Source organism: Schistocerca piceifrons, chromosome 8 (assembly GCF_021461385.2).
Source record: "Schistocerca piceifrons isolate TAMUIC-IGC-003096 chromosome 8, iqSchPice1.1, whole genome shotgun sequence".
In the NCBI taxonomy this organism is placed as follows: Eukaryota; Metazoa; Arthropoda; class Insecta; order Orthoptera; family Acrididae; genus Schistocerca; species Schistocerca piceifrons.
The window spans coordinates 424,548,314-424,573,312 of record NC_060145.1 but is presented as its reverse complement, the minus strand read 5'-3'; the positions used below and the strand labels follow the sequence as shown (position 1 = coordinate 424,573,312).

The following is a 24,999-nucleotide window of genomic DNA, read 5'->3' as shown; positions in this document are numbered from 1 at the left end:
GACCTTACTATGATATTATTCGTTAAACTGTTGCCGTGGACGTTAAGCCACGAAAACAAAGATGAGGTAAATTAAATAGCTACGCGTACAAATTACGACTTAAAACATTTTTGGATGTTACTCGGCTGGAACGTGTAAGACTAGCTGTGTAATTAAGAAATATCTTACCATATTAACTACATCTCCTATAAATTACCCCAATATTGTGATTCTAGGTTTATCAGTTGTTGGTAGAACTGCTAGCGACAATTGGCTTTATACAATAAAGACATTTGCTTATTCTTCAACATTAATAAGTACCGGTATGCTCATTATGCGAATGTAGACTTTCTCGGCGAATCTCCGTATTGAAGTTTTCCCGGATAATCGGCCGAGTTAAGACGTCATTCTGCGGCAACGTGTCAACTAGTTTCCTACCTGTCATCTACAGGCGAAGTCTGAAGATGACAAGTAGGAAACTTGTTGAAACGTTGCCGGAGCACGACGCCTAACTCGGCTGATAACCCGAGAAGACTTCATCATCAAATACGCTCAATGTTAATTATGTGGTAGTAGATTAATAGCTAACGAATAATTAGAAAAACAGTAGTGATTTTTCATGTAATTACAATGTAGCCCCGCCTATCTTAAATGTAATTTACAATTTATATTGTAGAAGCAGCTCATCACAGATGCATTTCTATGGAATCTATGGACACGAAAATCATCACCACGAAGAGCGTTATACCAGGTGCAGCTACACGAACGAAAGATGATTGGTCGAGTAAGACAAAGATCAGGTGAATTACTCTTTTCTTTTATGTTGATTTACTCTACCGAGTATATGCTGTGACACACTTGGATCCTGCTTTTCGCCAGTAGAGCACTAGTTGGACAAGAATTTTTACATACTGCGCATCACTGGCGAATCGGTAAGTGGCACATTCTGCCAAGAATGGCTTCTTTATACAACACAGCTCAACATTTTGTTTCCTCGGAGAACATACTGTGTTTCTCAATGACAGTGATACGTAATACATTGATGGTAACAAGACTCCAAATGCAACGACTATCTTGATTCTTCGGAAATGAAATGTTTCTGCTAAACGACGTGGCAATTATTAAGAAACTAGAGATGTGGGGTCAAAGCCCAATCCTGATTTGGATTTTACATATTTTCCCCAAATCCATTAGTGCGGATGCCAGCCAGTATTGCGCACTGAATATGTCCAAGACGTATTTTCTTGCCAACGCTAACTACCCAATCTTGTAAGTACGTACGGAATCATTTCAAAATGGCATAAGGTAGGCTAGTCACCTATATCAAGCTGGAAACATAACTCGTTTGAAGGAAAAACGCTGAAGGTTCTGCAATTTCCTGAAAACGAGGCTCGTATGCTCTTCGCGTACCTTACCTAGCAATATTTCATAGATGTGAAAGTAGGCGCTCAAAGAGCACCTGAAAAGAATATCTCAAACAATAGTCAATGTAATTGTTGCATAGTAAAGATCAGGCATCTTGTCGCTAAAGTGATATAGTGTGAATGAGAAAATAATTACAGCCAGAGCATATCCTGCTATTCAAAATAAATTAGACGCAACTTCGGCAGTTAAGAGCAGCGTTGTTGAAATGACACAAACATTTCAGCCCAAGAAGCTAATGTACTTTTATAGTGAAAACACTTTACCAAAAAGAAAAAGAAAATCACCGTAGCTAAAATGCAACAATAGAAATAGTAATTCAACGTTTCAGCGCACTCTTTCGCGACAGTCACCAATGCCCAGCACAGCAGAAACTGGATTTAACATAGTTCAAAATATATGAGTACATGTGACCAGCATCATGTTGGAAAAAAAATATTATAGCTCCTCCCTCAGATAACTACAACATGTTTTTCGTTTTGCTTGCACAGTGCTACATGAGACCAAGCCGTCTACATTTTTTATCTGATTGCAGCGAAAGAGCAGAGTAACAAATGTATTAACTTATGAAAAATATATGCTATTCACAAAAATCAAATGACGGTTACGATGCCCACGGGTTCCAAGTCTTCTGTAGGTTGAAGGCTGTATGAACATAAGAAATGCAAGACAGAAACAAGTATTCACGAACGCGCTGATTTTTCGGTAATGAAGACTCCTGATACCATACTGCTGAAAAGAACACTACCGTACGAGATATAATTAGTGAATGAATAAGATTTCTTAACATAAATTTTGTGCGCATCCTTACATAATTAGATAACAGATATTGCTCGTATTTAATTTAAATAACACACTCCTTTCTTTCTTGAGCATTGTAGGGCACAGGACTATGCAAAGGACAATTCTGGTTAGAATAATGGTTTACTATGAGCGCCGCGAAGTAGTGGGAGACAGACGCATTGGTTGTTTCTCCAGTACGTAACTCGAAACCTACAGGAAGGCGACGGAACCGAACCTTAACGACATTTCATTTCTCAAAGTATTCAAATTGTTTTATTCGCTTTGGAAGTATCCAGCGTCGTACCTTACATAATTCTCGCTGAAAGAAGCAAAAGTGCTAAGACATTTAGTAAATTTTCTGTCATTGCGTAATTTTTACGCATGAAACGCTCGTTATAAATATTAATACAGACAATTTTACTACGAAAAATTGTGTATTTGGATAAATTGTCACATTTATTGCAAACGGGATTATAAAAACGTTTCTACTCACCTTCAGCAATAGTTCAATGTTCATTGTTGAAAATGCAGTTCCGCTCATATGAAAATAAATATTAAAAGGGGACACTTCAATCACCGCGATACATCACGAGGTGACGATAATAAATTCTAAATTCACTGTTTTCATTCGAGGTCTTAAAAACGAGTTAAATTTCCTGGACATCCACAGCGCTCTTGCGCTTGCACTGAACTAGTGTTTAGATTTTCGAGCGCTCAGTAGGACGCCTGACAACTGACTACCTGCTGCCCGGCAGACGACATACAAAGCTCGTCCCAGAAAGAGATCACAGTATTTGTAAGCACGTCTATTTGTATACCGCAGGATAAATATTATTATTGCATTTAGTGTACAAAATTAAATTATATTTTGATGAGTGGGTAATTGTTATTGATTATCTCAAAACCTATTTTTGTTTTCGAGTTATGTAAATCAACGCTACCTTCTAATATTGGAGATAATAAAGAGACAAACAAACACAAATATTTTATTAGTTCTTAATTTCTGCTGATTCTACTATTTTTTTCTCAAGAAAATTTGAAGTGTCATAGAAATTAGGCTCTTGTGCAACAGAGTTATCTTTGACTCACGAAGTGTATTTGTAAATTATGGCGGAAGGAGACGAACAACAACAAGAACTCACGCCAGTAGACTTACAAAAGAAAGTTTATTTTTTGCTTGAACAACTTCAAGAAATGGCAAGCAGTTTGCCACTGTAAGTACTATAAAATGAAACTACACGATGGTACCCAATACTATTTTTCCTTTTGTAAATGACTGTTTCAAGCATGACAAGTGTCATGTTTGAGAATTGTGTATTGTGTGATAAATAGCATAGTGCTGTACGTATTACCAAGTAAGTATAAGATAAAGACTCCTTTCTACATTTGATTTCAGGAAGTACCAGCAGCGTTTGCCTTGCGAACTGCTGTCGGGACTAGCAAATTGTCTCTTGAATGATACAATTTTTGAAATAGTTAAAGGTTTAATGGAGATCCAACACGTTACAGAAAAACATTTGTACCAACAACGACTGCAAGTGCTCCATCGACATAAAAGTGAGACTGGAATACGTGCCCTTGATTGGAAAGCTGACCCAACTCGAAAGTTGCAAACTTTTGATGAGATAAGAACGTCAGTTCAGTTGTGACTGAACTGAAGATGTAGACACGAATATATGAATGTAGACGTAGAAAATAACATGGCTATACATATTGTGTTGTGAATGATACACTTGTGTTTCCCTCAAGCTCTAACGTTAATAACTGAAGATCTTTCGTGTTGGGTCAGTTTTCTGGTCCACTTTAATTACATGTCTTTAATTTATCCTATATTTAGTCCTAATGTTGTATTTTCTTTTTGTGTCATGACTTTCTTAAAACGGAACATTTCGAAAGTTCACTATGATTTACAGGCGTTAAAATGAAACTGAAACTTCACGTCACTAACAGAGATAAGTTACTCTTAATATAATGTTGCCAGACTAATGATTACTAATTGTGCAGTCTATTAAGAGCTACAGTATAATGGCTGCTGGAAGTAGCTGCTTTGATAGGTGTATGATTTCAGACCAATATAGGCCTACACTTGTTTCCAGTCGCTATCAGTCATGGCTTTCAATACTTTGTGTGATGGACAACTTCATTAAACAAAATTTAAATAAATTCAAATTTAGATAAAACATTTTGTGATATGTAACTCCATGTATTTGCTACTTTTGTTCACAAATATGTAGTCACCTGCTAGTTATAGCTGAGTAGGTTGGCTACACCAGGAACTCATCAGCAGTGGCTGAATCCATTTGACTTTCATCAGGTCAGCTACTCGTGTCAGCCAGCCCACTGTAACTCTTCTTAGCGTGAACAATTAATTGACCAATACAGTGTTGCCTTGCAAAAGCTAGAGTTACAGTTAAGTCCCTCTCTCATACCAAGAGGGGAAAAATGTAGTACTGTAACCTCGTGAAGAACAGATATTTGCTTTTGTATGTACAGTACAGTCTCTGTGAGTCCAATATTTGTGTGTCATCAATTCTTGTTGAAATGATGCAAAAGAGCTACAAACTAATTCTTAAAAATGTTGTGCCAAACAATCAGAATGCAAGTAGTAGATCAATAATGTCCTTCGTAGGCACGTATGAAGTGTTCTTCAAACCTAAGGATAGCTGTTAATATGCAGCATTGTTTCTGGAAGCAAGTGTTAGATATAAGCTGAAGGCTCATTTTCTTTTCTGTGAGGAGGTTGGTGGGACATTTCTCAGTTTGTGCTACAGAGGAATGGGTTACTGTGAGAAAATCCAGTGGTTGGCCAGGTGCCCAGCTACATGTGGGAAGCTCGTCACTAATTTATTTATCGCTATCATTATATTAAACAGTACACTTTTAAGAGCTGCATATCAAAACCTACTATCCAAATAAGAATTTATTATTACAGCTTTGACCTCAAACATCATCAAAATGGTGCACATAAACTATTCATTTAAATCCATTATTCGTAAGCTATATGATGACAAGAATTATAGTTATTCTCATGACATCATATTCATTGGCATCACTACTTACAACCTTTCATTTTCCAATCTAATTAAGATTTCAGGTTACCCACCTGATCAATCAGTCACAATAAATTATATTGCAGAAATCATGTTTGCGCCTGTATCTGCTTACTATTAGTTTTAGTAATTTATATTCATCTAAAATCATTTTACAGTGTTGTATGATTTTTCACTTTAATAAAAGGAAAAACGCAAGTCATATATACTACAGACGAGTGAATAAACATTTACATCACTATGATACAGATACGGAATACATCCCAAGAAAGTGTAAAGAGTATAGCAAGAGGGGCTTAGGAATAAATGTGGACGAGGCGGGATGTATGTGTATGGGGCAGGATTTGATGGAAATTGCCACAAGTGAAGGAGAAATAACATCCAACAGAAACCACAAATATTTGGGAACAATAATACATAACTCCAGTACACATGACAAGGAGATTAGATCCAGTCTAGCAATGCTGAAGAGAACAACTAAAGCTTTGCATTTGATGGTATGGAATAATAATACTCAGCGGGACACTAAGAAAAGAATATTCTGCAATGCGCTGGAGAACATAGCTCTACATGGAGCTGAGATGTGGCAAGACACAATCACTACATTCACTGCACAATAGCAATGGTAATGTTACTGATGACAGTGCCGCTAAAGCACAGTTACTAAATACGGTTTCCTTAAATTCCTTCACCAAAGAAGTAGTAGTATAAATTACCTATGGGTCTGGAGGTTATAATAGGCCTGAGGTATTCCTGCCTGTCATAAATGGCAACTAAAAGGAGTCTCTCACTTTTAGACCCTGAGTTCAGGTCCCATTCTATGGTTTGACCTGCCACTTTCAAAATTCTACAGAAGTGCGGGCCATATGAGAAGGGACGCCTTACATGGTGCACGAGTTAGTCATAGTGCCCTTAGATTCGATCTCCTGAATCTCTTGTCATGGCTTTTCATCTCCACCTTCGATTCAAATATTTGGGCAAGGACACTTTTTGGGGTATGTCATCTTCTTCCGTTGTATCCTGTCCTCTTTTGCCCCCATGACAATGTTGGATTTCTCTGCGCCCAATATCCAGCATGGTAGCCAGTCCGTTTGTGGTGGGGCCCTCATGTACCCATTTGGTGGTAGCCCCCCTGACAACACAGGGATCGCACTGCTGATGCCTGAGCTGCAAACTCCCCACATATCCCAAGGAGTAGATGCCTATCTTCCTGGGACATCAGAACTCCTGGTAACGGCCATGATGCTAGTTGGCCTTTGCTGTGGCTGGGTGGCGCCCGTGGTGAGTGCCCCTGATTGGAGTGGGTGGCATCAGGGCGAATGACCTGCAAAGAAGCAGACAGTCTCCTGCTGGTGACCATACAACACCAGCAGTCTCTAAGAAGGGCAAGATAAAATCCAATGCCGACAGGTATGACCCTAAATCGTTTCCCTCCCTTGCTATACCATGAGAGGAACATAGGGCTGCAGAACGGAGAGAACCATATTCGCCTTGGTTTTTAGTCTGTAGCAGACCTTTTTATCTATGAAGCCTCAATTTTTTGTTGAACACCTTGATGATAAGTGTGGAGAAGTGACAGTACTGTCCAAGATGCAAAATGGCACAGTCTAGGTTCAGACAGCATCCCAAGCCCAATCCCAAGTGTTACTCGCCTGTGACAGGCTGGGTGATATTCCTGTTTCCATCACTCCCCATAAAAGCATCAACATGGTCCAGGAGATCATTTTCCATCACAATCTCCTCTTACATCTGTCAATGAGCTCCGGGCCAATTTAGACCATCAAATATGAAAGATTACACCACATTCAGTTGACGTTGACATATGCAGCAGCTATGTCACCATCGCAGTCCCAAGTGCCAGTGGTTCCTCACTCTATGCCACAAACAGTGGGTCCTCCAGGCCACCAGAATGCATCTGCCCCCTTGGTGGTAGGAGAAAATCTTCCTCCGTTGCTCCCAGAGCACCTTCTTTGGGAGCAATCTCTACAACGACATAAGAAGCACCCTTCTCTGGAGCACCTCATAGCCTTTAATCGACACTGTGCCCGTGTTCGTCAGCTTATCAAACAACGGAAACAGGAGTGTTGGGAGAGATACATCTCGACCATTGGGTGCCATAAGTTGCCTTCCCAAGTCTGGGCAAAGATCAAATGAGTTTTTGGGTACCAGACCCCATCGGGTGTTCCCAGTGTTAACATAAATGAGATGTTATCTACTGAAGCAAATGCGATTGCCGAGTATTTTGCTGAGCACTATGCTCGTGCCTCTGCATCGGAGAATTGTCCCTCAGCCTTTCGCACTTTCAAATGATGGATGGGAGGGAAAGTCCTCTCATTCACTACACACCCCATTTACAGAGTGGGAGCTCCTCAGAGCCCTTGCACATTGCCCCGACACAGCTCCTGGGCCAGAGTGGGTCCACAGTCAGATGATTAAACATCTCTCGCATGGCTACAAGTGACATCTTCTTGTGATCTTCAACCAGATCTGATGCGATGGTCGCTTTCCATCGCACTGACGGTAGGGCACCACCATACCAGTGCTCAAACCCGGCAGAAACCCACTTGATGTGGATAGCTATCAGCCCATCAGCCTCACCAATGTTCTTTGTAAGCTGCTGGAACTTAGGATGTGTTGGCGTTTTGTTTGGGTCCTGGAGTCACGTGGCCTACTGGCTTTGTGGCAGGGCGGTTTCCGCCTGGGTCGCTCTACCGCTGATAAACTTGTGTCCCTCGAGTCTGCCATCCAAACAGACTATTCCAGATGCCAACACTTTGTTGCCATCTGTTTTGATTTACAAAAAGTATATAACACCACCTGATGACATCATATCCTTGCCACATTACACGAGTGGGGTCTCCGAGGCCCGCTCCTGATTTTTATCCAGAATTTCCTGTCACTTCGTACTTTCCATGTCTAAGTTGGTGCCTCCCATAGTTCCCCCCCATATCCAGGAGAATGGGGACTGTATTGAGTGTATCTCTATTTCTAGTGGCCATTAACAGTCTAGCAGCAGCTGTAGGGCCATCCGTCTCACCCTCTCTGAATGCAGATGAGTTCTGCATTTCGTACTGCTCCCCCAGTACTGGTGTTGCTGAGCAGCACCTACAGAGAGCCATCCACAGGGCGCAGTCATGGGCTCTAGCCCATGGCTTCCAGTTTTCGGCCACAAAGTCGTGTGTTACGCACTTCTGTCGGTGTCATACCGTTCATCTGGAACTAGAACTTTACCTTATTGATGATCGCCACACTGTAGTGGAGACATCAATTTTTAGGACTGGTTTTTGATGCTCGATTGACTTGGCTTCCTCACCTTCTTCAGTTTAAGCGGAAGTGCTGGGAGCACCTCAGTGCCCTCCACTACCTGAGCAACACTGACTGGGTGTAGATCGCTCTACACTGCTGCAAGTCTACAGAGTGCTTGTTCAATCCCTCCTTGACTATGGGAGTCTGGTTTATGATTTGGTGGTGCACTCAGCATTGGGTTTACTTGGCCCAGTCCACCACTGTGGTGTTTGACAAGTGACAGGAGCTTTTAGGATGTTTCCGGTGAGCAGCGTCCTGGCGAAGGCTGGAGTCCATCCATTGCAGGTCAGACGTGCGCAACTGCTCGCCAGTTACGTTGCACACGTCCATAATTCTCCTGCGCATCCAAATTATCGTCTCCTTTTCCTACCCATGGCAGTTCATCTCCCGCATCGGTGGCCCAGGTTAGGGCTTACAATTGCAGTTCATGTCCAATCCCTTCTATCTGAACTGGAGTCCTTGCCTTTACCACCTATACTCGAGGTCCACTCGTGTACACCTCCATGATCTACACCTAAGCTGCAGCTTCACCTGGACCTTTCACATGGCCCAAAGGGCTCAGTTCACCCCGCGGCTCTCCGTTGTCACTTCCTCTCGATTCTTGACATGTGCCGACGCCACAAAGTGGTTTACATAGACGGCTTGATGGCTGATGGTCGCATCAGCTTCACGTATCTCCATGGAGGACATATTGAACAGCATTCCTTGCCCGATGGGTGCAGTGTTTTCACTGTATAGCTGGTGGCTATATCTCATGCTCTTGAGCACATCCGTTCATGCCCTGGGGAGTCATTTCTTCTGTGTGCTGACTCCTTGAGCAGCCTATAAGCTATCGACCTGCGCTATCCACGTCATCCTTTGGTAGCAACCATCCAGGAGTCCATTTGTACCCTGGAATGGTCCAGCCATTCACTGGTGTTTGTGTGGACCACACGACGTGGAATCCCAGGCAACAAACTTGCTGACAGGCTGACCAAACAGGCTACACGGAAACCGCTTATGGAGATTGGCGTTCCAATAACTGACCTGTGTTCGTTTTTACGCTGCCAGGTTTTTCGGCTTTGGGAGACAGTGCGCACAACTAACTGTGTGCCATGAAGGAGACTGAATGTGTGACAGTCCTCGGTGCGGACCTCTCACAAGGACTCTGTGGTTCTCTGCCGGCTCCGCATTGACCGTGCTTGGGCGATCCATGGCTGCCTCCTGTGCCTTGAAGACCCACCTCAGTGTCGATGCGGCGCCCAGTTGACAGTAGCCCACATTCTGGTGCACTTTCCTACTTTGACTGCCCTGCAATGAAATCTTCGGTTACCGGACTCATTGCCACTAATTTTATCTGACAACACCACATCGGCTGATTTAGTTTTACGTTTTATTCATGAGGGTGGGTTTTTTCATTTGATCTAAGTTTTAGTGCATGTCCTTTGTCCCCGTGTCCTCCACCCTAGTGCTTTTAGGGTGGAGGTTTTATTGTATTGAAGAGTGGCTGGCTTCTCCTTTTTATTCTCATGGTCAGCCAGCCATGGTAATCTGTTTTGTTGTTTTAATCTCCTCTACCTGTTTCTTGTGTTTCTGTGGTTTTCTTCTCCCCTTTTGTCCATTTAAGTGTTTGTTGCCCTTCTGTCGTTGTTGTGGTTTTTCCTATCTCTCCATTTTGTGTTGCCAGTCTCACTTGTTTTATTCTCACTTGTTTTATTCTCACTTGTTTTATTCTCACCCATGTGGCATTGCTTTATTCAGAGCAAGGGACTAATGACCTACCAGCTTGGTCCCCGCCCCCCCCCCCCGCCCCCCCCCCCCCCTCCACCATGCTCACACCTCCCCCCTCCCCCAGTTTTAAACCAACCAACCAACCAACCATGAGTAAGTCAGAAATAGGTATCCTCATTGTAGAAAAGCAGCTCGAACCACTTAATGAAGACAAGTCTGGACGATTATATACCAATTAGGATTCCTTTTAGAATATGTTAATATAAGAGCTGCATGCCTATCAATCACAGATAGATCCTATCATGACAAAAGATACGTGCCAATTGACTGGAAATCTGCACAGGTCTCACCAATACTCAAAAAAGGAAACAGGATTAGTCCACTGAATTACAGACCCATATCACTGACATTGACTGCCTAGCTCTCTGGAAGGCTTTCAGTGCCATTCCTTGCAAGTATCTTCTACACAGCTTGCATGCCGTTGGATATCACCTTACTTGTGGGGTGTGGTGTCATTGTAAGACACCATTCGGGTGCTGGCTGTCAGAAGCATGCAAATGTCATTATCAGTGGACCCTGAAGGGCGGCACCAGGATGGCAGTTTACACAAGTGAGATGCCGCACTTTCACTCTCCGGGAAGACTGAACAGCACCACCACCCTCTCAGGCATTGCATAATGGATGTCAATGACAGGGCTCGTGGGCCAGTTCATCAACGCAGATTGCCTTCTCTGTTCGACAGTTCAGCCCCGCACAATAATGGCTGCTGCCGTCATAGTTAGTTTAGGCCTGGGAGAACGGACACACCAAGGAAGATAGTTCACTGTTGAGTTGACAAAAGACTTTATTCAGAGACTGGAAATGCTTGTCATGTTCTACTTGTTTAGTTCTCAAAAGATATATAAATGTGTATGATTATTCAATTATAGCACTGTCTATAGACATTCTGTAGTGTGCCCAGTTACCCTGGTCTGTCTCCCGCTTCCCAGTCTACAAGTTACTGTTGTGATCACTCGAGATACGGCAGTAAGATTAGATTTGGGATTTCCTGTCAGAAAGCGCACAGCTTTTAGAAAGTGACGGAAAGTCATCAAGTAAAATGGAAGTAATATCTGGCATTCAGTGTTCACCAAGAAAATGTTATAGTCCCTCTGCTGTTCCTAACCTACATAAATGACTTAGGAGACAGTCTGAGCAGCCCTCTCAGATTATTTGCGGATGATGCTGTCATTTAACATCCAGTAATGTCATCAGAATATCATAACCAGTGGCAAAATGATTTAGACAAGATACAAAAAGTGGCAGTTGACTCTAAACAATGAAAAATTTGAGGTTATCCCTATGGGCTCTCTAAAACTAAACTCCCTCCGAACAGGCTTTGAAAGGCCCAATGGTTCCGACCATCCGCCATGTCATCCTCAACTCACAAGCATCAGTGGATGCAGAGGTGGAGGGGCATGTGGTTAGCACACTGCTCACCCAGCCGTATGTCAGTTTATGAGACCGGAGCCGCTACTTCTCAATCAAGTAAAGCCTCAGTTTGCCTCACAAGGGCTGTGTGCACCCCGCTTTCCAACATCGCATGGCAGATTGGATGGGTGCCCATCCAAGTGATAGCCCAGGCCGACAGCGCTTAACTTCGGTGATCTGACAGGAACCAGTGTTACCACTGCAGCAAGGCCGTTGGCCCTATAGGCTCTCATTTCAACTAAACATCTAGGGATAACAATTACAGACAATTTAAATTGGAATTATCGCACAGGAAATGCTGTGGTGAGACCAAACCAAAGGCAGTGTTTTATTGGCAGAACACTAAGAAGATGCCACAACTTCTCTAGAGATACTGCCTAAAATAAGCTTATCCATCCTCTGTTAGAGTATTGGTGTGCGGTATGGGATCATTATCAAATAGAGTTGATGGAGGACAATGAAGAAGTCCAAGGAGGGCAGCTCATTTTGTACTGTTGCGAAATAGAGGAGGGAGTGTCACTGATATGGTACATGAGTTGGGAGTAACAATTATTAAAACAAAGGTAGTTTATGTTTTGGCAAGATCTTTTTACTAGATTCCGATCTCCAGTTTTCTCCTTTGAATGTGAAAATATTTTGTTGATGTCCAGCTACATACGGAGAAATTATCATTGTAATGAAATACGAGAAATCGGAGCTTGATGGAGTGAATGAATTGTTCATTTTGTCCGTGTGCTGTTCAAGATCATAACTGTAAAGAATTTGTGTGTGAAAAATAGTTCAGTGAACCTTCTGCCAAGTGTTTAAGTGTGTATTGCAGAGTAATCATATAGGTGCAGAAACAAAGTTAGGGAGAGTATTAGAACAGTAGAAATGGATATATGAGAGATATCCGCAGTCTCTTTTTTTTCTTTTCTTTCTCCTCCCCTGCCAGCGACCGGGTGTTTCTGTTGCCCTCATAATATCATCATCATGCAGGAAGTGATGAGATTGGAACTGGAAAGATTGGGAACTTGTATGGGCGCTGATGACCTCAATGTTGAGTGCCCCACAAACCAGTATCATCATCATCATCATCATCATCATCATCATCAGATATCTGCAGTTGACAAGACAGGATACTAAGTAAGGCCCTACAGAGGTGGACTGAGGTAGTGTGCCAGAACTCCGGGTCAAAGGAGACTTACTGGACAGGATGAGAAGGATGGCCTTATGAAATCAGTCTTTTCTTCTCATCCAGTCCAGTAAGTCTCTTCTGATCTGGAGTTCTTGGTGACTTTTCCAAACTCTACTGCTTTTCCTAAACTACTCCAATCCATTTTTCCTTCACCCCTCTTCCTTCCCATTCAACCCTTTTGTCAGAAGAAGGAGCCACTGGCTCCGAAAGCTTACATATGTGAAACCATGTTTTGTATTCTGCCACTGTTTAGTGAGAGGAATAGTGAAAATTAAATAGATTAAGAGGCATATAATAAGCATTTTTATCATGTGCACATATTATAGTCAACTGCCAGCAATATTGGTGTGTATATTAATGTGTGAATTAAATGTCAAATAGTGTATCCGTTCTTGATCTAAAGAAAGAACAGCAGAGTCTTAATGATGAACATGCCAATTTGTCTCTTTTGTGAAACTGAAGACATCACAATACATTGTGCAGCCAGTCAAATAATAATCATGTTTCATGAGTAATTTAAAATGAGGACCCACACCCATTCAATTACAAATGTTAGTCCTTACCATTTTGATATTTTTCCAGCCATTTCTTAGGTATTTTTAAATAATAATCCTGTTTTTGTCTGACTATACTGTATGCTCATGGAAAGCAAAATTTTGTTATTTGCTATCATTCCTAGTTTTGGATTTTCAATGGCCAGTAGTGTAGGTTCCTCTCAACCCAGATTCTGAGCCACTTTTTTCTTATTTTTGTAGCAGACACAGTTCACACAGAAACAGAGCATATCTCTTACTTCTTTGCATGATTGTAGAAATTGTACCTGACAACAACACATTGTTGTCTGAACTGAAATTTACACAAAGTTGACAACATTTTGCATTGAATTCAGTAGAAATTAAATTGAATTAAAGTGTTATAAAATCTATTGCACTCCTAGGCTCACAGACTCTGCATTGTATAAAAATCTTGTGAGTGAAATTTGTTTCAATTTAGAGGAGATATTGCCACCTTCATTTGACATATTAATCATACTTTGCGGAAGTTATAAAAAGAAAAATGCATTTACATAATCTATAAGTTTCAATTATTTAATGAAATACATATTATGTTTTTCAGTGGAATTACAGGAGATCACGACCCAGACTACTGATGAGACAATAAGAAATGCTCAACGGCTACTGTTGATCAGAAAACATCGCGAAGAAATGAAGCAAACAGATATGAAATTAGTGCTTCAGCTAGATCAGAAGGTGAGATATTCATCTTCTATTCTTAATTTCAATGTAACCATTGTTATGTTTTACATAGTAAAGATACTCAGCAATCTTCTCTCTGGTTTTCCTACCGTAAGCATGAGAAGCTGTGTTCTGTATGCAGAAAATTGAATTATTATCTGAAACTAAATGTTACGGAATTTTGAGACTGAAGTAGGAACAGTTCTTTTCATTTTGAATAAAGATACTCAAATACAATAAATATTATTGGTGGGAAATTGGCATTAAGTATATTTTATATTAATATTACAACCACTATTGTGTGGTAGTTATCTATTGGGATAATTGTTGAAGAAGGGACTTTTCATAAAGCACATCAGATGACTGGTTAGATTGTTCTTCAACAACAAACAGGCACTTCTATTCAGAGTATAAGTACTTTTGCTAACACCAGGACTTAAATTTACCAAGCAGAATAGATTATTCACAACATTTACACACACAGTGACAATTACAGAAATACTGAGTGATATTATAGAGATTTTTAAATTTCCTAAAATGTTTGTTCTTTTCAGAATCTCTCTCCCTCTCTCTCCCTCTCTCTCCCTCTCTCTCCCTCTCTCTCCCTCTCTCTCCCTCTCTCTCCCTCCTTCCCTCCCTCCTTCCCTCCCTCCCTCGCCCTCTCTCTCTTTGGCAGTGTAGCCTAACTGGGTTGATGATAGTGTCAGCTGAAGCAGGTGATGTCAATAAGGAAGAGAGAAAGGTGAGACATTATAGTGGGAGTGACAGCTAGCTAATAATACAGTACAAATGAGAGCTTCCCTGGGCAGAGGCTGGCAGGAGCAGTACTGTGTTGAACATAGTCGAATAGAAAGTGTGAAAGGACAGAATGAAGGGAGAGGTAGACTGCCAAGAAAGCATTCTGTTAAACCAGATTATTCAGCTGATTATTTTGGCGCATAAATTTTTGATGTGGAACCAAAAACTCTCGTCATTTTTCACATAGGCAAAATACTGTCAGAGACAAGCCACATTGTTATAATCAAGTGTTAATTTTTGCACCAATGTGCCTGTGGAAGAGTAAATAATGTGATCTTTACACACTGTGAAACATTGTCCTAGTTCAATTTCTCCTGACATACTGTGCATTAAATTGTTGACTTCCTGTCTGAAAATTCAATGATCAGCTTCTTAGTGGCATTGGCATGCTTGATTGTTTTTCTGATATGTTAACTATAGGACACCTTTACATACCAGTTTATTGACAATGCCTCAGTTGATGGCTCAGTGAACAGATTGTTAGTATACGATATTGTCTGTATATTTTCTGTAGTATGTTTGTAAGTGCATTTGTTTTGAGTACTTGCTTGATTATCTGTTCATGAAATTTAGTTTCCTGTTCAAGAAATTTGGTTTCTTTTTGAATATTCCTGCAACACTCAGAATTTTCTCTGTAGAATGTAGATTCATAGGTGTCATGGATCTGATGCACTGATCATATTAATGACAAGTAAGGTCAGGGCTCTAGTTTTGGCTATTATCCCACTAATGGCTGCTTTGATGTAATGGGTTAATTTTTAAGCTTCTTCGGAATACCAGACAATCCTACCACAATTTACCATAAACATGAAACGTGCTATTCAATTGTCTATATGAGCAATTCTTTCTTCTCATTTGGTGTCACTATTTTGTGAAAAGATATGTTTTGAAAAAATTGAGGATTGTTTTTAAAATCTGTTTTAGATATTGTACATGTTATATGAAACATCAGAAGAAACTGAATTTCTTAAGAGATGAGGTTAAGGATTATATTTTCATTTCGTATACGTTAAATATTATGCAACCTAAAAACATTTCATCAAACTTGTATGGACATGAACATCCATATTTAGTCTTGTTTCTCAGTCGTGGCCATGCATATTGGATCATGTGAGTACTGTTTTTTTGCATTCTAAAAACTGCTACAAAACATGCATAACGCAGAATTGGGCTGCATCATAACTGGGATAATTTCATTTAAATAGAAACAATCCTGTCAGAGGAGCATTCGCACCTGAGCTTTATACCAGAGTCTGAAAATACTGCTACAGTTGTAAGGTTCTTTTATTTAGAAAAGACCGGTTTTGGGCTCTTATACACCCATCTTCAGGTGGTATACTGAAAATAGCAAGAGATGAGAGATTCTCTCTTGCTATTTTCAGTATAACACCTGAAGAGCCCAGAACGGGTCATGTTCTAAATAAAAGAACCTTACAACTGTATCGCTATTTTCAACCTCTGGTCATTCAGGTAGGCTTATTTCGAATATTTTTGGTACTTTTGTATTAACTTGGACCTAATTAGTAGTATTGCCTGGGCATTTCATATTAACTTATCTGTGCTTGTAACATAGTAAAATATGCAGTAGGGACTATGCAAAACTAACATTTTTTTAACTCAAGGTCTTTGTGCTTTATTTGTCGGAAAAATTAGTCAATAAAAGAATGAGAGTTTTCTGTATTCTCTCACCAAAGTTAAAATCACACTGAAGGCTGTTGATGAAGGAATGAAGGTTACTCCTGCAAACAATTTGTACAATGTTCTAAGAACAATATTAATTCATAACATTTCTGGTGTATACTCATGAGAGTCTACAGGACAATGTGGCACACATTCTGTCTCAAAAATGAAAATAAAAATGTGAGTGGACTTGGTTATTGACTGTTCCAGCATGGGATTTTCAATTATAAGGAAACTTTCTGTTCATTGATAGCGTAGACTTGGGACGTTCTAATGCTGCATTTGCAACCAGTCGACCTGGGAAAAAGTTGTATTATGAAAAAGACATGAAGTTTTCCCTTGAAAACATGCTGAATATGTTAATAGGCTTAGAGGTCTGCTACAAATGAAAAACTAAGAAATTTGTTCTGGGAAGTATCTGAAACTTTAAAGGATAAGTATGTGTGTTAAATAACTCTTAAGAGAATTTTAAATGTGGATGAAAACTACCTTTTTATTTATTTTTTTAAAGGTGAATTAATAATAGGTCCCCATGGTTGTCATATTTACGATGGGTCATCTAACACAGACAAAGGTAATGGAACTACTTTGTTTGTGGAGAATGCTGCTGGAAAAGTTGCACCACCATTAACACTGTACAAGCATTCCAGCAACATTAGTGAAAGCAGCTGCTCCAGATTGGGGCATTGGAAATAGAGAAATGGATGGATGACAGGTTAAAGTTTTTTTGAGAACAGAACAAATGTATTTGGTCCAAATTTGAAAGAAGTTAAAATTGTGTTGGCCTCTTGTAACATTTTTAGTCGGGCATTTCTCTTATTCAACACTTGTTGCTCTCCATCCCAATTCTACACATATTTTGCAACTACATGATGTAGCAATCTTTGGATCAATGAAGAAAATGTGGAAGCATACTGTTCAGAAATGGCGTGCTGACAATAATGGTAATGAAATTTCAAAATCTAATGTACCTTGTATTATGTCACAAATTACTTCAGAACCCAAAATGGTGTCAAATATTTGTACTGGTTTCAGGGCAGTTGGTCTGTTCCCATTTAATGCAAACGGCGTCGATCATAGGAAGATAGTTGTTCATAGTATAACAGCATAACTAGCAACTGAGTCATATGAGGAGCAAAAGTGTGTCTTTCGTGTATAGAAAATCAAATTAATGCCATCCTTTATTGAATTCAAAGTAAGCAAGGAAATGAATCATGAGTGGAAAGGAAATCCAGAGGCATTATTACTTTTCAAGTTCTGGAGCAAAATAACTGATGAGGTTGAAATGCATGCAGTGAGTGGTAACACTCATCAAGTTCTACCAGATAACAGAGTCCTTATCCCTGTTAACAATCCAGCAGATAAAATTTCATCAAACACAGACAGACTTAATCCTTCATCCATCCAAAATCTTGAAATTATCCAAACATTTTTGCCACACAAGCAGACAGGGATTGGAATGACTCCTTACCCTCTCCCTTAAAACCCACATCCTTTCGTCTTTCCCTCTCCTTCCCTCTGTGTATGTGCGGATGAATATGTGTGTGTGTGTGTGTGTGTGTGTGTGTGTGTGTGTGTGTGTGTGTGTGTGTGTGTGTGTGTGTGTGAGCGCGCGCGCGCGCGCGCGCGTGCGAGTGTATACCTGTCCTTTTTTCCCCCTAAGGTAAGTCTTTCCGCTCCCGGGATTGGAATGACTCCTTACCCTCTCCCTTAAAACCCACATCCTTTCGTCTTTCCCTCTCCTTCCCTCTTTCCTGACGAAGCAACCATTGGTTGTGAAAGCTAGAATTTTGTGTGTATGTATGTGTGTGTTTGTTTTTCTATCGACCTGCCAGCGCTTTCGTATGGTAAGTCACATCATCTTTGTTTTTAAATATATTTTTCCTGCATGGAATGTTTCCCTATTATATTATCATCTTGTGAATTAGAGATGAACACGTGTATTCAGTGGCACCCATACTGTCATGGAAGATGCTGGGACAATCTGTTGATGACAATGACGAATTTGATCTTGCAGTGTTCGTTCACCTTCTGAGCCTCCACACATGGATATGCCCAGTGTGATACCACAGAATCCGTCCTCTTCTCAGAGGGCTATGGGATGCCACTCCTGTGTTCATTGTTGTCATTGGGCACACTGTCGTCAGCACATCTTCTTGCTATAGCATCAGGAAAACCACAACAATGGTCATCATGCTGACAGTCAGTAGGGCTCCAAATGTCATTACACTGCCAGTGCTGACACTTGTCTTGCTGCAAACAAGCCTGTCTCCGGACTCTAGGTATGATACTGCATAGCTGAGTGAACAACATGTCTGATGAGCACTACTTGGGTGGGGCTTCTGAGATCTTGTATGGTGTTCACTGTGGTATTCCTGAGCCCATTCATTGTCCACATTTGCATGGCAGTATTGGAATTACTACCAACGCAAGCACTAGTATTGTGGAACAATAAATTGCATTCTGGACAGGTCATGATCCTACCATGTCAAATTTCGACGTGTTGTTGGACATTTCTCCTTTCTATGCAAGACAACAAAATCTTCTCGAAAACAGTCAACATTCAAATGCAATTTGTGAATGATAAACTCATAATTTAATCTTTTCTTATATACATAACATAGATGGTGTTGCTCAGGCCTGTTTTGTGTGATTGTGCTTAAATGCTAATCATTTACATATTCAAACATTTAGCAGTCTTCATGCCATTTTGATGTATGTTTCACGCCATCTTCGTGGAATTGCGAATTTAGTAACTAGCAGTGTAAAAGAAATGTGTCAACTCAGGTGAAGACCTTAGTTTTATACTATGCTATATTGCATGTGGTATTCTCATGCCTTTCTGTTAACCTAACAACTTGCTCACCCAATCAGTATCTGGAGATCTAAAATTTAACATTTACACTAATCCAGAGCACAACTAATTTTTTCTTTTCCACATATATATGAAGCATTGCCAGGGGTAACTTGTATCAATGCTGCAAAAAGTCTTAAATTAGCCAGTGATAAAATGTAAGATCTTCACATTTTTATATTTGTGTCAGCACAGCTTTCAAGCTGACTTGTGTGAGCCCTCAGTGAAAAAGCATATGTAGTATGTAGGGGGCATAAAAAAGCATCGGTCTGCAGATACATAGCACTCCTGTATCTCCATTCTTCCCTATCATCTTCACTATTATTTTCTATTTATGTGTTTCAGCTTTTTGTTCTGCCTTTATATTTTACAATTTCTCATCTTTCAGTTCCCTGACTGCTGTTGCTCTACAGTTCCATTTTCCTTTCCAATTTGTTTTGAAGCTGCTAAGTTTTCTTTTCTAATATGTGTTTTCAGTCAGCCCATCCCTTATCTCTCTAACTTATCGATTGCTGTCTTTTTCACTCTTACATTTTCATGTTTCTAAACATGTCTGTTGCTCATACGATAACTGATTTATCCTCTCTTGTCCAAACATTATTTCCCTGCCTTTTATTGCTGAGTGACATTCGTACATAATACTAGGGAAACAGGAAAGTAGTCAGTAGGACAGTGAAAGATTGTGTTTTTTAATTTTATTTTTTTTTTTAATTTTTTGTTTCCAGCTTAATGTGATGCTTTTTAATGTGGCTCCAAAATGTTTAGCAGATGATTTTTCTTTGTATGTGGGAATAGGTAGAAATCAGAAGGTGTCAGATCTGTTAAATAGGATGAATGTATATGAGATCCATTAACTTTTCCTTTTTCCAAAGCATAGTGAGCAGTAGCACTGAGAAAAAAAAAAATGATTTTCTCCTTTAGTGATACATGCTTCTTCTCATGTTTTGTTTCATCTAATTTGTTCTGACCGCTACCCATTGCTGTACCACCTGCAAAGCAGCCAATAAGAAGAATCAGTTTTGTATGCCATAATCTTCTTTCAGAAGCCTTTTAGGGGTGTTGGAATCCTTAAGCCTGTCTCACGCGATGTAAGATTAGCTGCAAGTGTACTTGCCGGCTCACATGATAGCTCCCTTGGGGGCTCTGTCGTCTGCTAGCTGGCTGCCCTACAGTGAGGTGTGTATATTTTCTGTGATAGGTCTATTGCTGGTTTTTATTTTTGTGAGGCCTAGTAGTATTTCCTGAATACTACGTACAGTGGCCAATCGGGAGTCGTGCTTGGCGACTGAAATGACAGCATACCGGGTGAGAACTCTCAGACAATGCCTACCATCAAAACCAAACAGAACGTAACATACCGGCCAGCCATCATTCTGTTAATGGTAATATTTTTACTGTGTTGTTTGAGGATTAAGCAAATCACTGCAGAAATTTCAGAAAGTTTGCAGTGAAAAATGGAAATCACTATTAATTTGCATTTAGTGTGCATTAGGTCATAAGTTGGTGCTTACGAAATGTAGCTAACATACTTAATTTTTCTTTAAACTATGAAAGATATTGTTATCTATTACCAATTTCAAGAAAATGGATTGTATGTAAAGCACTTCGTCCCGAACTCGCATGCTGACGAAAAAGCCAGAGAGAAATATTTATAAAATTCCTCATATCTTATAAATGGTTTCGGATATTGAAATAAGATTTTGTCAAATGGTAGTACACGAAGAGGGGGCTATTTCACTATATGATTAAAATGCAAAATTTTCATATCTACAACAATATTCAAGTGCCTACAGATTTTTTTCAATGAACTAATGTAATATTTAAACACCATCAATAGCTGCTGAAACAAAGAGTTACTGTGAGTTTGGAACATTTTATAATGTTGTGCACTCAGGCTTCGAACTGCGATTCCTCATATATTAGCAATACATAAATGTCTCGCACAAAATTTCATCCTGTGCACATTTCCAGCAGTAAATGTATGTCAGACATTGGTAATCACTGTAATCACATGCATGTTAACTACTTCTGTCAGCATATAGTAGTGCTGTTCAGTTACTGCAGTGGACAGCGTTTTGGGTTAGCATGCAGGAGTTCAGTTCTGGGTCGAGGCATAGTTGGTTTTATTAGCTAAATGTACTTTGCGTGGTTAGATATCTGGCATCTTAATCATCATACAGTGATTACAGTAGGTCTTCTACAAAACATTTGCACTTACATACTTATGAACACAAAAATGGAAATACAGTCGCTTTCATTGGTCAGATTTTAAAGAAGCTTTTTGCTCATCGTGGAGGTGAAGTGTTTCACACCACTGCATCCACTAGATTCCAAACCTGTTTCCTGTGTACCCTCTCCCAATGATCCCATAAATTAGTACCAACTATTATTCTTGCCACATTCAAGTCCAGAAGACTTTGTTAGGGCCTTGCGTCACCAGTAGGGTGACACTTACCAGTGTCAGTATGAATTGTACAGAGCAAAAGCTGTAAGAGACGTGACATGCAGTAGCTGGAACAGATGGTTGCGTTTAATGTCACGTTCATACTGCATATGTTGTTCACCAGACAGTAAGTAGTTGCTAGCGGAGTAACGTGCCCATGACAGACTCCATGTACATACGTACACATATCATATTTTCTTCTTGTGTTATTCTAAAATAGTGTAGCAGTCGTATGGCATACATAAGCGATGAATATGTGGATATGCTTCTGGTCTTTGGTGCATCTGATAAGTCGGCTGGTATTACTGCTTATGAATATGCTGCTGAATATCCTGGTTTGTCATTTAGGTAAAAATATATTTTGTTATATGGAGCTTCACTTTTGGGAGACAGGTTCTCTCTTTCCATCATCATGTGACAGAGCTCATCCACGGACTCACCATACTCCAGCTACTGATTAAGCTATTCTGGAGATCATACGCCTAGGTCCCCAGTGAAGTACACATGGCGTAGCGAAGTAGCTGCGTGCCTCACAACGTGGGCTGCATCCTTATCCTTATTCTTTAACACAACACCTGCATCTTGCAGACTGCTGTCTGTGGATGCAATTCTGTAAATGGATCCAACAACAACAGGAAACCAACAATGACTTCATAAACACTCTAATATGGCCGAATGAAACAGCGTTCATTTGTGAGGCTATCTTCAATATGAACAATGCCCACCATTGTTGTAATGTTAACAGGCATGTCACTCGTGACCATGGATATCAAATTTGCTTTGGCATCAACATCCTGGTTTGAATATTGGTAGACAAGAGTTTGGATCCCTTCTTGTTGCGTGACCGGTTGGCTGCACAAAGCTATCATGTATTCGCCTGACACACTGGAAGATGTTCCACTTCATGTTTGACAGAGGTTATGGTTCCAGTATGATGGTCCACATCCACACTTTGGAATTAATGTGCAACGATATTTATACAGAATATTTTCAGGAAAATAGCTTGGATGGAGAGGTCCAGTTGTATGGCCTCCATGTTTACCTAACCTAAGTACCCTGGATTTCTTCCTGTGGGGACACTTAAAGGAGCACGTTTATTGAAATCTGCCAACAGATGCGGAAGAACTGATAGTGCGTGTTCATCCTGCTCTTGTACCTGTGGCTGCATCCACTTTGCGAAGAGTCAAGATCTGTATGATCCAGCGGGTCGCGCATTATTGGAACATGCAGGGGGTTGCTTAGAGCACCTGTTCTGAGGACAACATATTCTTTTGTAAACATCATGCAGTCATTAATATGGAAATTATTATTGTTACCGGTTGCTGATGTGTTACATCTAAGCATCTATACCACATGTAATATGAATGACAAGTAGATGATGAGTTATTTAACTGCACAATCATCTTAAACAACTCGAAATTAATGCTGTTTTTATAGTTGTTCTGCCCTATGACAGGTCATTTGTTTCAGTGGTCTATTTCTGACTTGTCTGACCATGTTATTGTTATGTTCAGTGTTACAAAACATAGTGTTTTGTAAATGTTGGATATGTGTGACTTAAGACACGGTGTGTCAACAATGGTATATGATAGAATGAAATTGGTGAGTAAAAACAAATACACCTGGACCCAGAATTGAACCCTTGACCTTGTGCATGCTAACCCAAAACGTTATCCACTGGACCACCAACTGTGCGGCACTAGTCCTACATGCTGACAGGGGTAGTTTACCATACATGTGATAACAGTGTTGCCAGATTCCCAATCTTTGGCATCCATTTACTGCCGAAAATATTCACAGATGAAATTTTATGAAAGACCTTTTTTTTTCTGCAAAGCCCGAGTGCTTGAATTTTTCTTCACCCTGTATCTGAAGAAATTACAGTTTATTTTTATACTGAGAATCAGCATCGCCATGAACTATTGACTTGTCTTTCCATCAATTGCTGTTTTATGATTCTGTCGCAATTTCAGTTGCATTAGAATGTGTTAACATATGTTGTTCCAAACCCACAGTAATTCTCGTTTCACTAGCTATTGATGGCACTTAAATATTACATCTTTTCATTGAAGAAAATCTGTAGTCGCTTGAATATTGCAGCATATATGGGAGTTTAGCTTGTTAATCATATGGCAAAATACTCTCCTCTTTGCGTACTACTTTTTGTCAAAATCTTACTTATATATCTGAAACCTCTTAAGAGCTACGAGGAATTGTGTGAATATTTCATTCTGGATTTCTTGCCGGCACGCAGGTTCGAGAGGAAGTGCTTTATATATGATCCATTTTCTAGAGATATATAGCAATATGCAGCAATATACTTCAAAGTTTAAAGAAAAATTCCGTATGTCAGCTACATTTCATATGGAGCAACATATGACCTAATGTGCACCAAATGCGAATTCATAGCAGTAGTTTATTGAATCCTAAAATAAGTATGACCATCAACGAAATGATGGGCAGTTCACCATGAAGCTGACGAATGGGTGAGAATCAAATTTTTTTCTGAATAGTTTCTTTACGGTTGTTTGAGGAAGGTTGTAGTTCAGTCGGCTAGCTCGCCTTGCCGTTGAGAGAGTAAAGTCAGCCAGATAGGTTTAGTGCTGAATCATACACCTTGTGTGAGGTTCAGTATGTGAGATAGCCATCACTCCCACCTGCTAGCTGGCAGTCATGCATGCCATCTAGCAAACTTGCGGCAAACCTTACTCCGTTCGAGATGGGCTTTACGCACATTTCACAATATAATTACTTCTTGATGGTTTTTGTTGCTGACAATGAAACTCAGTCTCAGCTTAACTGTGATGTAGGATAGAACTTGGGTGCCTTAAGTTCCAGCTCTTGTTGTTGTTGTTGTTGTTGTTGTTGTTGTGGTCTTGAGTCCAGAGACAGTTTGATGCAGCTCTCCATGCTACTCTATCCTGTGCAAGGTTCTTCCTCTCCCAGTACCTACTGCAACCTACATCTTTCTGAATCTGTTTAGTGTATTCATCTCTTGGTCTCCCTCTACGATTTTTACCCTACACGCTGCCCTCCAATACTAAACTGGTGATCCCTTGATGCCTCAGAATATGCCCTACCAACCGATCCCT

The 24,999-nt window shown here is 40.2% G+C and overlaps 2 protein-coding genes across 2 annotated transcripts in view; one reads left to right on the top strand and one right to left on the bottom strand.

The window, feature by feature from the left end:
• LOC124712027 overlaps positions 1-2,907 on the bottom strand; it is a 166,888-nt gene extending 163,981 nt beyond the window's left edge. The window contains exon 1 of the mRNA XM_047242319.1: positions 2,678-2,907. Within this exon, the coding sequence (XP_047098275.1) occupies positions 2,678-2,725 (48 nt within the window). The 5' untranslated portion in view covers positions 2,726-2,907. The remainder of the gene's footprint in view (positions 1-2,677) is intronic.
• Positions 2,908-3,276: 369 nt separating this feature from the next.
• Positions 3,277-24,999, top strand: part of LOC124711591 (gonadal protein gdl) — a 45,307-nt gene continuing 23,584 nt past the window's right edge. Inside the window, exons 1-3 of the mRNA XM_047241743.1 lie at positions 3,277-3,398; positions 3,581-3,741; positions 14,014-14,147. Of these exons, the coding sequence (XP_047097699.1) occupies positions 3,292-3,398; positions 3,581-3,741; positions 14,014-14,147 (402 nt within the window). The 5' untranslated portion in view covers positions 3,277-3,291. The remainder of the gene's footprint in view (positions 3,399-3,580; positions 3,742-14,013; positions 14,148-24,999) is intronic.